The 14502-nt window shown below is 43.2% G+C and overlaps 1 protein-coding gene across 6 annotated transcripts in view; it reads right to left on the reverse strand.

Moving 5' to 3' along the window:
• Positions 1-10455: 10455 nt before the first annotated feature.
• The window catches only part of BCAS1 (brain enriched myelin associated protein 1), a 118771-nt gene continuing 114724 nt past the window's right edge, over positions 10456-14502 (reverse strand). For all 6 annotated transcript variants that reach the window (XM_021669093.2, XM_064382541.1, XM_064382539.1 and 3 more), the window contains one exon: positions 10456-11510. In XM_021669093.2, coding sequence (XP_021524768.2) covers positions 11436-11510 — 75 coding nt within the window. In that variant the 3' untranslated portion in view covers positions 10456-11435. The remainder of the gene's footprint in view (positions 11511-14502) is intronic.

A 14502-nucleotide genomic window follows, 5' to 3' on the forward strand; every position in this document is an offset into this window, starting at 1 on the left:
TCATTTTATATGTCTCTTTATTTCCCTTAACTAATTGAGGTCCAGAGAGGACAATCAGCCTATCCAACATCCCACAGCCAGTAAGTGGCAGGCTGACATACAAACTCATGCCAGTAGACTCTAGATCCCACACTTTTAGCTGCTGAACTATATTAAAGATCAGAGGCTTTTAAACTTTTCTTACTACAAATCATAATAAGAAATACATTTTGAGTCTATACACATACATTAGTAATCAAAGCCAACCTTCCACTAATGAGTGTTACTCATATTACCTGTGATGCATCGTGACATTTCTATTGTATTCTATTCTATTCCATTCAATTTCATTTGCTGGGTCAACATAAGTAGGTTGGGCCCTGGCTTCAAATAAAAACCACTGCTAAATACAGGAACTTACCCTAAAGGTTAAAAAAAGTACGTTACTCTGGTTAGACAAGAAAAACTCAGAAAGTGAGAAGGAAGGGGGCAAAAAAAACCAAACCACTTCTTTTTGTCTTTCAGGAATTTTAATAATAAGACAGCTTTGGATCACCTGTTTTAGATTCTTCTAGTAGACAGCCTCCAGTAGATTCCTTAACATTTCAAATGGCATTGAAAAGTGAGGAAGTTATTTTACCTCTTTGAGAGGCCGCCTCAGTCCTCTCTATCCTTTGGAGGGCAGGGCAGCCGCTCTATAAATGTTTGCTGCATGAGTCAAGTCAAGGGTCAGACCAGGCTGTCTTAGCACCTTCCCTGCCCTTCTATTCTCTATGAAGCCACTGGATGAAGAAGGCTGCCACATTTTCCTCTGGGTCAATATCAACAGCAAAACAATATCCCAAAACGGTCATTTCTTGGACAATAAACAGTTTTCCAGAGCTGCTATCTTAGGCCTCTCTGCCACTGAGGGATTAAAGAAAAATGCACCCCCCTCCAGAATTTCCTGTCCTGTCTTGCGGTTGACTTAAAACATTTTCAACTCCCGCCTCCCCCTTTCTCACCATCTCCCTTCGTGGTTAAAGAGGTTATAAATTTGCAAAGGAAATGATTAAGCAAATCCAGAGATCTTGGCCATGGGACCTGATTTTTCAAAGCCCTAGTTTTTGAAAGCTGAAGAAATCTGTCCACTGAAGGATTTGCACATGAGTTTTTTAGTCTTGGGCTGGGGCATAATTTCCTGTTTTTGTATTCTCAAAACTGTTAAGCTACTTGTGAACAACTGGCCGGCACAGATAGGGAGGGGGCAGGGGATGCAGAGAGAGGTTGTGAGCCCAGAGGGGAGGAGAAAGGCTGTTTCTCCTCAGTTCTCAGAACCTCTATAAAAATAGAATGATATATGTTTTTTAAAGACAGTGAAGTAGAGACAAGGGGTAGAGATTCTAGACATTGAAGCTGGAGGTGTGAGTGGTAAAGAGGAGAAGAAACACGTTTTAGCAGGAACTTGAATAAACTGATTGACACTCAAAGAACGGTGTGTTTCCGTAAGCATGAACATTTATTAGACTTTCATTCTGTACTTCTCACGGAATACATTATTAGATCCCCACAGCAGCTCAATGAGGTGGATTCTGCTAGAGTCTCCATTTTATGGATGTGAAAGTGAAGCTTGAAGAAGTTAAGGAACTTGCTCAAAGCCACGTGGCTGCAAGTAGCAGAACTGGGATTCCAACTAAGGCCGTTTGGACCCAGAGCCTGTGTTCATAACTACTGCTCTGTTCTGAAGATAAAGGAGGAGACAAGGGTGTCAGCATGACCATAACATACGTGTTCATTTACTTGGAGCCAGGGAAGGCGGTAGGAGCCTAATCAAGGTTGCCCCTTCCCTTCCCTTCCCTTATCTCCCCTTCTCTTCTCTTCTTTTCCTTTTTCTTCTTCCCTTCCCATCCTTTCTCTTCTGTTCTGTGTTCCCTTTCCTTCTTCCCTTACCTTCACTTCCTTTCTTCCCTTTCCTTTCCTTACCTTCTTCTCTTCCCTTCCTTCTCTTCCATTCCCTTCCCTTCTCTTCTTCCCTTTTTTCCCTTCCCTTTTCTTCTCTTCCTTTTTCTTCCCTTCCCTTCCCTTCCTTTCTGTTCCCTCCATAAACCTTCTCTTATTTATGGATGACTTCTTCCCTCCCCTCCTCTCCCCTCCCCTTCCCTTCTTCTTTTCCCTTCCCTTCCCTTCTTTTCCATTCCCTCCATAAACCTTCTCCTATTTATGGATGCCCTCTCCCCTCCCCTCCCCTCCCCTCCCCTCCTCTTAAAGCAGAACCTCCAACTCTGCTAGATATTTGTCTGTTTCCTCTCAGGTCTTTTTTCAAAGCTTCTCTTGAAGCTGCATTTCCCAGGTTCCATTACCAACTGGCTTCTGGTTAGGTTGAGCCAGTGGGAGGCACGGACACCTATTTTTCCTGCGTCCTCCCTCCAGTCAACAAAAAGGTACTGCTTCAGACAGCCCCCATCTGGTTCCAGCTACCCGCAAGCAGCCTCGCCCCGTCCACATGGGGTTCTTCGTCCCGCAGGTTGCCCAGTTCCCTGGCTCCAGTGACATCGCCTCTTCCCTTTGGCTGGCCATCTCTAGTGGCAGTTCTGTTTCTTCTATTTCTAATCTCTGGGTGGGCCTCATGCCCTACGCTTGTCTTTGAAACTCTTCCAACACCTTTAAACTAGTGCCTGTATTAATGTCCTTCTATTCAGCTACTTGTCATGGGGTAGATGTTCCCAAGAAAACCTGAAGACCAGATGTTTTTAACCTAAGACACAGACCCTGAGACAAGAATTGGGGTGCCAGTAGTTTATTTGGGAAGTGATCCGAGGAAGCACAAATGTGTATGTGGCGGTGTGATCATGAGTATGTTACTGCCGTGGGTGACAGTGGCTCGGTCTTGCTGAGGACCCTTGAGAGAACACGAAGACAACCCCTCAGCAATGTCCCACTGAGAGATGGGGCAGCTGAGATGTTTACCTGCCATCTCTCATCTTTCCTTGATTGAGGGTTGCCCTTGGGGACATAAAATTTCAGGTTTTTCAAAATTCCCTGCAGGTGGGCTAAACAAGCCCCTACAGCCCCTGGAGAACGCCACCAAGAGGAAAAGCAAAGAACAAGGAGTTCTGGGGTGGGAAGCTGTCAGTGATGCGGGTAAACTCAGGTGGGCTGAGGACGATGGGGCAAGGCAGACACAGCACCTGTTTCCATGGTGACTTGGCCAACGTTATAAATAGATGCAACCGTGCAGCCAAGGACAGCCAAGGACAGCCAGGGGTGGACCTGACTTTAAAATGGGATGAACAGCAGGGAAAATGAACATTTTTCTTTGCTCTCTCTCCTCCTTCCTTTTTTCTAGATAAGCCAGCCAGCCAACTGCTTGTGAGGATGAGAAGCTGGGACAAAATTTAAGGATGTCCCAAAGGCTGGGTGGCCTTGAGTCCGTGAAAGTGAACACATCTGTTCTAGCTCAGGCCGAGATAGAACACTCATCACCTGCCAGTCACCGTGTCTATGTGCCATAAACACGTCTAGTTTATTCTCAGCAATTTTCTGAGGTAAGTGCCGTTAGCATTCCCATTCCACAGAGAAACGAACTAAGGCTCTGAGAGAAAGTAATTTGCTCAAGACGGCCTTGGATCATGGGTGTGAATCATCTGGGTGAAAGATGAGGCCAAATTTTAAGTTCATGTTTACGACACTTAGAAATAACCATTTAAGGCTGGGCACGGTGGATCACACCTATAATCCCAGCATTTTGGGAAGCCGAGGCAGGTGGATCTCGAGGTTAGGAGATCGAAACCATCAAACCCTGTCTCTACTAAAAAAAAAAAAAATTTAGCCAGGCGTGGTGGCATGCATCTGTAGTCCCAGCTACTCAGGAGGCTGAGACAGGAGAATCGTTTGAACCCATGAGGCAGAGATTGCTGTGAGCTGAGATTGTGCCACTGCACTCCAGCCTAGGTGACAGAGTGAGACTACATCTCAAAAAAAAAAAAAAAAAAAGAAATAATCATTTAAGTGTCCTTTTAAGGGTCAAAGCCATTTAGAGTTTTTATCTCTTTCTTACAATTTTCAAAGAAGCTTAAAAAAATGATGACACACTGTAATAAATATCTAAAAGACAGCTCAGGCCACCCAGTAAATATTAGTTGAATTGCTTTGGTATTAGAGTATTAGATCCTCCCTGCAGCCAAAATATAAACCTGACTATGTCATCCTCCAGCTCAAATATCTTCCATGGCTCCCCATTGCCCTCAAGAGACAATTTAAACTTCCTACTATGGCCTCTTTACTCCGAGTCCCTGATGGTCCGTCTGTGCCGCGTCCCCAGCTTCCGTCCTCTTATCCGTCCTCCCCACAGTCTCCCTTCAGCCATGCTAAGCTACCTGCCATTCTCTCTGTGGACTCCGGGCTTTTGCACTTGCTGTCCTTCTGGGAGCCCTTTTGTCCAATGCTTATTCATTCTTTGTGAGTTAACTGTCACCTCCCCAAAGTGGCCGACCTCTACCCGCTGTGGCCTTGCACCAGTGCCTTCCCGAGTCCCACGACATCCTGCGTTTGCTTCTCTTACATTATATTATTGTCTTCTGCCTGCCTGAATCTCCCACAGACACGAAAGCAAGGCTTTGTGTACTTAGGTTGGATTTCAACCTTGGCTCTGCCATCTGTGTTCTCAGGCAAAGTTGGTTTTTTTCTCTCTGAGCCTTAGTTTCCTCATCTGTCAAGGTTATGTGATATGACACACAATACCTGGCATCTAGTGAGGTCCAATGTTAGCTTTTATTATCCTCGCATCTTCAGGGCCAGCTTTGGACCAAACACTCTGTTGATATTCTGTGAAGTGGTAGCTCTACCTAGACCAGTGGTTTTCAAATTTTCTCCTTCATTGGAACCACCTGAGGGGTTGCTAAAACACAGGTTACTGGGTCCCACCCCAAGAGTTTTTGATTCTGCAGGCACAAAGTGGGGCTTGAGAGTTTGCATTCCTAATATGTTCTCAGGTGATGCTGAGCCTGCTGGTCCTGGGACTGTACTTTTAGAACCATGGGCTGATTACCTGGGAAGAGTGGATGTCTGGTTAGCGTGATCAGACATTCAGAGTTAAAACAAACTCACGCTAGAGGATAAGGCGATCCACCGTGGGTGTGGCCACAGAGTATTTGTTTATCAGTTTAACCTTTCAACCACTATTTGTTGAGTATCTACCAGGTCCAGGCATTGTGCTAGACACCAACAATAGAACGATGATTGAGCAAGACAAGAAGGTCCAGATCTTGATAAGTTCACAGTCTAGTGGCCGTGCTTTGGAAGGTGGGGACTGTCATTACACAAATCCCATGGATCTGAACTGAAGGGGCATAATTAGTTTGGGGAATGGTTAGCCTTCAAACCACTGATAACATCATTGTTTTCTGTCTACCGCATCAGCGTATTGCCTTCTCACTAATGATTTCACCGAAATGATCCGTGAAAACTGATTGTGGTGTTCTTATAATGCCTTGGCCTGGAACTGCAGCCATCATTTGGAACAGTTTTAGGATGAAGTCGACCCAGGGAACATGGCAGAACAGAGTGCCAGAGAATCAGAGCCAGGCTGTGAGACTGAACACCAGTTACAGGAAACAATACATTTCCTTATTATCGTTGTTAGCCGGAACACAGTCTCAGAAATCAAAGCCAAAGATGTTATACAACACCTATGATATGAAATGATAAATTCCCTTATTATGATGATTATCTGCCAATTCAGGTAGGGGGTTTTCTGTAACTTGGTGCTAAACGTCCTCCATGATAGAATAGCCTGCATTTACTAAGTGCTTACAACGTGCCGGCCACTGGACTGAATGTTTGGTGTGCACCATCTCACTGCATGCTGGCAGCAATCCCACACTTAGGCTCTATTATTAGCTGATTGTTGAAGGAGGACATTCAGAGTTGAAGTCACTTGCTCTCTAGCTGGGAGTGGAGAGGATGAGAGTTAAGGCTGCTCTGTGGAGCAGGATGGGCCAGTAAGGATTATTTAAATGCATTGCCAATGACGCCAGCCTAAACGTTTTGCAATCACACAGCCTTCCTTGAGCTTCTTCCAAGATGGAGCAGATAAGAATGGAAATACAATCCAACCAACCTTATCTTTGTTTGGAGGGCTGAGAATCATAGAAGGCAACTGACTTGCCAGTTTGGCTTTCTCCATCTAGTTCTCCTCATTCAACTTGACTGCTTTCTAGAAGTTAATCAAATACACTCTCAGGCTGCTTTGGCCCAGTTTCCTGGTTAGGCAAGCAGGGAAAAAGGGCTAGGCATTGTAGAACCCCAGGTCCTGCAGCTCCCCCACGTGGCTACATTTTGACAAAAACATGCTTCCGAGATAGGAGATCGAGTAAGAAACCAGCCCTTCCGCGCCTGTCATTAGCAGAAGTGCAGCTGGGGGCCATTTTGTCAAGAAGTGGCTCATTTGGAAAAACAAAACAAAACAAAAAATGGCAAAAAAAAAAAAAAAAAAAAAAAAATCTATACAGGTGCATGTCAGTCCCTGGTAATGAAATGTAACAAAGGAAGCACTTAAGTTCAGTGAGGGAAATACAGCTTGAAATTACAGATTGTACCCAGAGCACTTTATAAACGGTAATGTGGGATAATGGATTATCCCTACTCCGGTGAAACTGTGAACTGCAACTTCTGCCCGGGCAAGTTAAAGGGCCAGAAGATGGAGAGGGTCATGGGGATGCCTTTCCAGAAAAGGGCAACAGAGGCTAAGGGGTTAAACTCCCCAGAAAACCAATTTATGCAAAGGGCTGGATCCTGACCGGCATTCTGCACTAAAGATCTGAATTACAAATTTAGAGAATTTGCTGCTCGGTAAGTAATTTCTTTTCTTCCTAATGGAGACTGTAATTTCCAGCGGGCTGGGGCCACTTCATTTGCACTGATAGAGTGAACAAAATCTTGACCACGGAGAAGACTAATTCTACTCGCTGTGCAAAATTGCCCTTTAAAAAGGCTTAAAGAGGGACATTCAAAGGATGGTTAAAACCAGCCCCTGTGATCTGACATTGCTGCAAAGCACAGCCCCCAGTTTCCCCTGTGTTTGTACCTTGGGTTAGTTAATAATTGGAATCAGTTCTTTTCCCTTCCCATTAAGGTAGGTAGTGTAGCTGATTTTATTTTTTAAGGTATTAGATCTACTTGGGATTATCTGACGTAAGAAATAACATTGTCAGATTCGTGTTGGAGAAATCTGTGCCCTTCCAGGCACTTTGAGAAGGGGAAGGACACAGTTTCTTGATTTCTTGAAATCTAATTTTTTTTTTAAAGACACTTAGAATCTAATTTAATGAGATCCCAGTGCTTCTGGACTATTTGCAAACAAACAAGAACAATCTAGAGTGTGCATGTGTGTGTGTGTGTCGTGTGTGTGTGTGTGTGTTCGAGCGTGTGTGAAGGAGGGAGGAGGGAGAAGGGAGGGGAGAGAGTGTGTGTTTAAACCCCTGATAATCTGTCGAAAAAGCAAGGGGATACATACAACAGAAACATAGGAATTAGACTTTCTCTTTTTCTTCCCATTTTGGCTTCTATTTTGGTATGTGCCTCCTTCCCCAAGATGATGAATTCAGGAAGGACCTCACGGGCTGCTGGGAACAACTGCTTTGAATGAATTCTTTTATGGATACCAGTCAGAAAGTCATCATCAGCTGGAACTAGAAGGGAGAGGTGTGTGTATGCGTGTATGTGTGTATGCGTGTGTGTGTATGCGTGTGTGTGTGTGTGTGTGTGCAGTGGCAGCCATTTCAGCTCAATAGCTCCATTCCTGGAAAGGCCAATTCTTCTTGACATGGGAGAAGACACACTTCCCTGTGTACCTAAAAATAAATAATAACTGAATAAATAATAATAAAGGCATTTTGCTCCCTCCCGCAGGTCTGAATTCTTTCCCTTTTAATATTTTTTCTGTGCCACTTTTGCTTTGCTTATGTCCCCTGCTGCTTATTCTGAGTGGCATTTCTGGGAATCTGTGTCCTAAAGGCTTTCTTGGGTTCACTGGTGAGTTTCTGCTCTTTTTCACTCTAGTTCAGCATAAGGGGTGCACATTAGTATTTATTGTAAACGCATCGGGAATGGGATCTCAACACAACAACAACAGTAACACAAACGCACACACAGAAAAAATAGAGTGTGAATTTGTTTCTTAAGCTATAGCTGAATTTAGAGTTCTCTCAATAAGTCATTTGCTTTACTTCTCTTTGGCCTTTCTTGCTTTAAAAATAAAAGCAATTCCATTAAAAGACGATTCTCTTTTTTGGCCCAGAAGAAGAAATCAGTTATAAAAACTGCTGGCACACTTTGCAGAGAGATTCTCAGCAAAGAACCTTTTTTGTTTTATTTCGTTTTGTTTTGTTTGAGTGGGGGGCTTGGGAGGGCTCCATCTGCCTTAGCCACTGGCTAAGTAACTGGCCTTGGCTACTCAGTCTGCTTCTCTCACTCCTGCCTAGGGGCATTTCTTATCTGGGCGAAAAGCCTCCGTACCCAGCGAGGTGAAACTTGCAAATGATACCGTCCCCTTCCTCACTGGACTGCAGCCCAGGAGCTCATGGTGTTTGGAGACAAAGGAATGGCAGCTGCCTGGTTTCCTTGAATCATCCCGTGCCCTGATGGTGGCAAGGATGGACCTCCCATCAGGGGCTTCCCCAAGTGCTGTGTTCCTGCTTTGTGCCAAGTTAAGCATTCTGATACTAGTGGCATTAGATAGTTCTCCACTGGGTGAGGCACAGGTGTGAGTATGGAGGTATGGTAAGGAGGTTTGAAGGCGCTAACCCAGCTGCAAGGAAAAGACCTCTGGTCTTTATTTGAAACACGAATTCAGCCAGTCCGAACTGGGAGCTCACAGGCCCCAGCAGCATGGGATCCTGTCCTCACTTACACCGGGGTTTCGAGTGATACTGTATTTTTCTGAACACATTTTCCAAATGCCTATTTGCTAAAGCCATGATGTAATTTACTTAAGCAGCAAACTTGTCCTTATAGTCTAGGTCCACATCAGGAGAGTGTATTCAATGTTTACCTCCGATCAATGTGTGATGAATTGCATAAGAGATAGATTTGTTTCAGCCAATGTGTATGTGTGGATCTGTGTTAGGTACAAGTGTTTATTTGCATATATGTAAATATGACTGTGTGAGTGCATGGATCTATTCCTGCATGATATATATTCATACACGAGTATGTGCACATGTATGTGAATATGGGTATAAATACGTATCTGAACATATATGCCTGTATCTGTAGTGGACACTGTCAAGCACTCATCCTCGTTACTTAGGCAACCAGCTTCACAGCTCAAGGGGGGCAGCTTGCTCATCCTCCCACCTCCCAGGGAAGCCCAGAACTCACCTACAGGGGTTCAAAGGCCAGCCCCCTTGCCTCAAGATCAAACTATCTGGGTGGTGCAATTCACGCTCCAGCTGAAACCAACCTTGCCAAACTCCTTTCTTGCCCTCTTCTTTTTCCATTACTCCCTTTCCCTGGGAGCCCACTCCCAGTATATCCTATGCGTCCAAATCCCCGTCTCAGGTTCTGCTCCAGGCAACCTGGCCTAAGACAGTGCTTTTCTTTTTTTTGAGACGAAGTCTCGCTCTGTTGCCCAGGCTGGAGTGCAGTGGCCTGATCTCAGCCCACTTCAACTTCCGCCTCCTGGGTTCAAGTGATTCTCCTGCCTCAGCCTTCTGAGTAGCTGGGATTATAGGCATGCACCACCACACCTGGCTAATTTTTGTAGTTTTAGTAGAGATGGGGTTTCACCACGTTGGTCAGGCTGGTCTCCAACTCCTGACCTTGTGATCTGCCTGCCTTGGCCTCCCAAAATGCTGAGATTATAGGTCTGAGCCACCATGCCTGGCAAGACAGCCCTTTTCTATACATGCATGTGTGTGTACCTGCAAACACGTGCACACATTTGTGTGTGTGTGCCCATATACAAGGATATTAGGGAGGATCTGGGAGAGAATTACCTTCTAAAGAAGAAAATGGAGGAATAGTATGGATTTTATACTGTAGAAGGTAGAACATCTCAGATATACAGTGGGACTGCTTTGAAAGTTGAAAATTAAAAGATACTTTAGAAGTAAATGTACTTTTTATTAAATCAGAGAAAAGATACAGTTTACATGACTGTCAGTCAATCATATGCTACTTTGAATTACATTTTAATAGACTCAGGGTCCTATTTACTTCTTTGTACAGGTATTAAAAACTCAGGTATTTGAATAAATCTGTAAATTTTTATTAGCTGAGGTTATAGGGAGGGTTTTATCAGAGCACATCCTGAGAACATTAGGAATGACAGACACACTCGAGATAAGTGTCAGACAGAACAGATGAAGCGAGCCCCTCAGCCATCTGAGAAACATTAATAATGTAAGATAGCAGAGACCAAATCTTTGTTAGGGATACAGAATACAGGATAAAAATGGGGATCTTGCCGCCCCCTTGTGTTGCAAAATAACCGTGCAATTTTCTTTCTTTCTTTTTTTTTTTTTTTTAAGTTGTAATCTTTGCCCTTGATGTTGGGCCTCTCAAAAGCAATTGTTTTCCCAAATCATTTTAAGCCCTCCCCAGTCAATCTTTTCCCTCTCATCAATAACTTACAAGGACCCTATGAAAAACAATGCTTATCCATTCGTTTTTCATTCCCCACACATTCCATTCTAGGAAATTGGCAACCGCCCAACACCCCCGGGTTCTCCCTCCTTGAGATGTGAATTTAAACAAATGGATTTTCGTCTCCCCTCTTCAAGCTTAGAGGATGAGCATGTGTTTGCTACAACGCTTAATTCCTTCTCGCAGCATTTCTTTTCTACAACTTACTTGCCACTGCCCTTCTGCCCTTTTTTTTTTTTTTATTTGAGACAGAGTCTTGCTCTTTTGCCCAGGCTGGAGTGCAGTGGAGCAATCTAGGCTCACTGCAACCTCCAACTCCTGGGTACAAGTGATTCTCATGCCTCATTCTCCTGAGTAGCTGGGATTACAGGTGCGTGCCACCATATCTGGCTAATTTTTGTTTTTTTTAGTAGAGATGGGGTTTCATGATGTTGGCCAGGCTGGTCTTAAACTCCTGACCTCAAGTGATCCACCTGTCTCGGCCTCCCAAAGTGCTGGGAGCAACCACTCCCGACCACCACCATCATTTTCATCACTTAACCCTAATGCATTCCTCTATCCCCTCCCTCCCTTTCCTGCTTGGTGATCATCGACTCTTCTGACCTAACTAGGTGACCTGCTAAACCATCTTTACAGTTATTTGCCAGAAAAGACTGGACCAGAGACATAAATAATACACCTCAATATACAACAGCTCGGGCTTAATTTCTAGGCAGAATTTTGCTTGCCAGCCATCAGAAGAATATATACATAGAACGTGTTTGGGGAGGAGATGGAGTAAGGAGAACACATCTTGTTGGCAGGAGAACCTGGTGGGAACCGTGGTGATTTGTTTACTTGGATTTGCCAACTGGTCCGATGGATACTGGGTCTGTTTGCACTTGAGCATCCAACATCCGCTTTGGTCCCTGGAGAAAAACAGAAAGATGTTGCTGCCTATTGAAGATCTGTAATTTCAACAGCAACAATGGCCACTTATGTAGCACTTATTCTGTGCTAGGTGCTGTGCTAAATTAATAAAGCTCATTCTTCAGTAGTGGATAAGAGAATGGTCTCCAATCAGATGCCCTGGTTCAATGCCCAGTTATGTGACTTGCTAGCTTGGTGAAATCTTGGACAAATTACTTATCATCTCTTTGTGCTTTGGTTTCTTTTTCTTTAAAATGGAAATGACAAACTTATCTCAGAGGGTTGTTCCCAAGATAAAGCGAGTTCATTCTTACAATGCATTTAGTACCTGGGGTGTAGAAACCCCAACCAATCATCTCACTTTGGCCCCCTCTCCAGTTACCACCGAGGTTCATTATCCTGTTTTATCTTCTCTCAGAACATACCACTCTCTGAAATGATCTTATTATCTAATTTATTTGTCTAACATCTGTCTTCTGCTTTTTTTTTGAGACAAAGTCTCGTTCTGTCACCCAGGCTGGAGTGCAGTGGCGCGATCTCAATTCATTGCAACTTCCGCCTCCCAGGTTCGAGCGATTCTCCTGCCTCAGCCTCCTGTAATTTTAACTTTATAGTTTTAATAATTTTGTTTTTTCAACTTATCTATGAATACTTTTTAGCTCCAGGCTTCCCCTTAGAATATGAACCCCTAAGGTCAGGTACCCTGTGCCCTTTCTTTTCTGAATAGACTACCCCTAGTGTCTAGTTCAAGCCTTGGCACGTGCTTTCTACAAAGGGCTGTATGGTAAATATTTTAAGCCTTATGAGCCATGCAGTCTAGTCAGCTAGTCAATCCAACAAATCAACCCTCATCGTGCAACTAGTCAACCCTCACGTTTTTGTGTGAAAGCAGCCACAGATAACATGTAAATGAATGAACATGGCAGTGTTCAAATAAAACTTTATTTACAAAAACAGGAGTTGTGTTTTTAATACCCCTGGTCTAGCTCAGTGCCAGGATTCTAAATATTCTACAAATACTTGTTAAATGAATCATCAGATTATTAGAAATCATCTGAACCTCTCCAGACCATCTTCCTTTCTCGGTCTTCCTACTACTGTGGAGGTTGGCTTCCATGAGAATAATTAGAAGCCACAATGTAAATCATTCCCTGGGTGGTGTTCATCTTAAACAAATGAATAAATCATGGGTTAAAAAATGTAAGCTATAAGAAACCCAAATATTTTCCCCAACATTTTATTTTCTGGCCCGTTAGCAACTTGCTACTCAAAGGGTGGTCCCCAGATTAGCAGCTTTTGTAGCATCAGTCAGGAGCTTTGTGGAATCCCAGGTGAGACCTCAGAATCACTCAATCAGAATATGTGTTAATCGATCCCTGGGTGATTCATGTGCACAGTACATTTTGAGAAGACTTGTGTTAGCAAATCCAATAGAGCCTCACCTAGGTGGGTGAAGTATTTCTCTCAGGGCTACAAACCGGCATTCTTGCTTTACATCAGCATTGACACTGCTCACATCAATGAAACCACGGCAAGGGCTGCATGATTAGTTTGAAGACTGCACTACATCCAGACAGAAGAAGCTAACAAAGAACCATCACATCTTGTGGAATAAGGAGAGAGAAGCTATGAGTGTGAATGTGCTTTAGATGGAATGCTTAATAAATATTTTCAGAAGAAAAATGAAAGAAGGAAGAAGGGAGAAAAGGAAGGAAGGGAAGAAATTTCAGTGGTTTCCATATGTAAAATCAAATTATTAGTAGATACCTAGTTTCAGTGTCTCCATCCATAAAGTAGGTGTTTTTTAAACATGCAAGTAGAAATTGTAAGTATGGTTAAAGTTAAGTACAATGTTTTATCAAAGGGTAACAATTTCAAGTAATGTATTTCAACTTTATATTTCATCTTTCAGTATCCATGATTTTAATCTCATCCATTCATTCCTTTGTTTATCAAGCACCTGCTGTTTACGTGCTTCTATTTCAAGTGCTTGAGACACAGCCTTGAACCTGAAAGGTGGTGCCCTGCCCTCATCGAGCTAGGAGTTCAGTGGTGAAGATGAGCTTCGATTTTGTAGAGAGTAAAATAAGCAAATCTAAAACACTTCCTCACCAGTCTGCCTAAAATTGCAAGCAGTCAAAAAAATTCCTCTGCATCTAGCAGCCCTTGATTCTATAGTCCATGAAGTAACACAATTGTGCATTTATAACCCTGTTAAATGAAATTAAATAAGCAGGAGGCTTTTAGCCTGAGGCAGTCTCCTTACTCTGAGTGTCTATGTAACAAACTGCAACCACACTTAGGAAGTAAACAAACCCAAACCTACCTTATGAGTATACTTTTTTTGTAACAAATAGCCAGCTCGTTGCCAATCACAAATAACTGAGCTTTAGCCAATCACTGGCAACCAATTAATTAGACCATTCCCAAATAAGGCAGACACCTCATCACATCATGACCAAATAAGGCAAATGCCTCATTGTACCCAATCGGATGATAAATTTTCTACTTTGCTTCCATGCTTGGCTTATAAAAGCTCACTGCTCAAGTCACTGGGCAGTGCGCTCTGAACCTCTTTTGGTTTTGAGTGCTGTTCACTGTAGGAATTGTTCCTTGCTCACAACATAAAGTGTGTTTAATTTGATTTGTCTAATTTTTTTTGACATTTCAGATTGGTATAATATAATGTAAATAAAATAAGCTACTAATGCATTAATTCTCCATCCATTCATTTATTCAACAAATAATTACCAGAGCATCTACTACACACAAGACACTGAGCAGTGATGATGATGGTGGTGATGATGATGCTGATTGCTGCCGAGGTCTCAGGCACTGTGCTAGGTGACTACATGCAGTATCTCACAACTATTTTGTAAATTCTATGAGTTAGACACCATCGTTCATGCACAGATAAAAACTCTGGTTCAGAGACAATAACTTGCTCAAGGTCTCAGCTTGTAAATGGAGAAGGATTTAACCTTCTTGGGG

The sequence above is a fragment of the Aotus nancymaae genome, unplaced genomic scaffold, assembly GCF_030222135.1.
Source record: "Aotus nancymaae isolate 86718 unplaced genomic scaffold, 86718_ANA_hifiasm-v0.15.2.pri h1tg000029l, whole genome shotgun sequence".
NCBI classification, from domain to species: Eukaryota; Metazoa; Chordata; class Mammalia; order Primates; family Aotidae; genus Aotus; species Aotus nancymaae.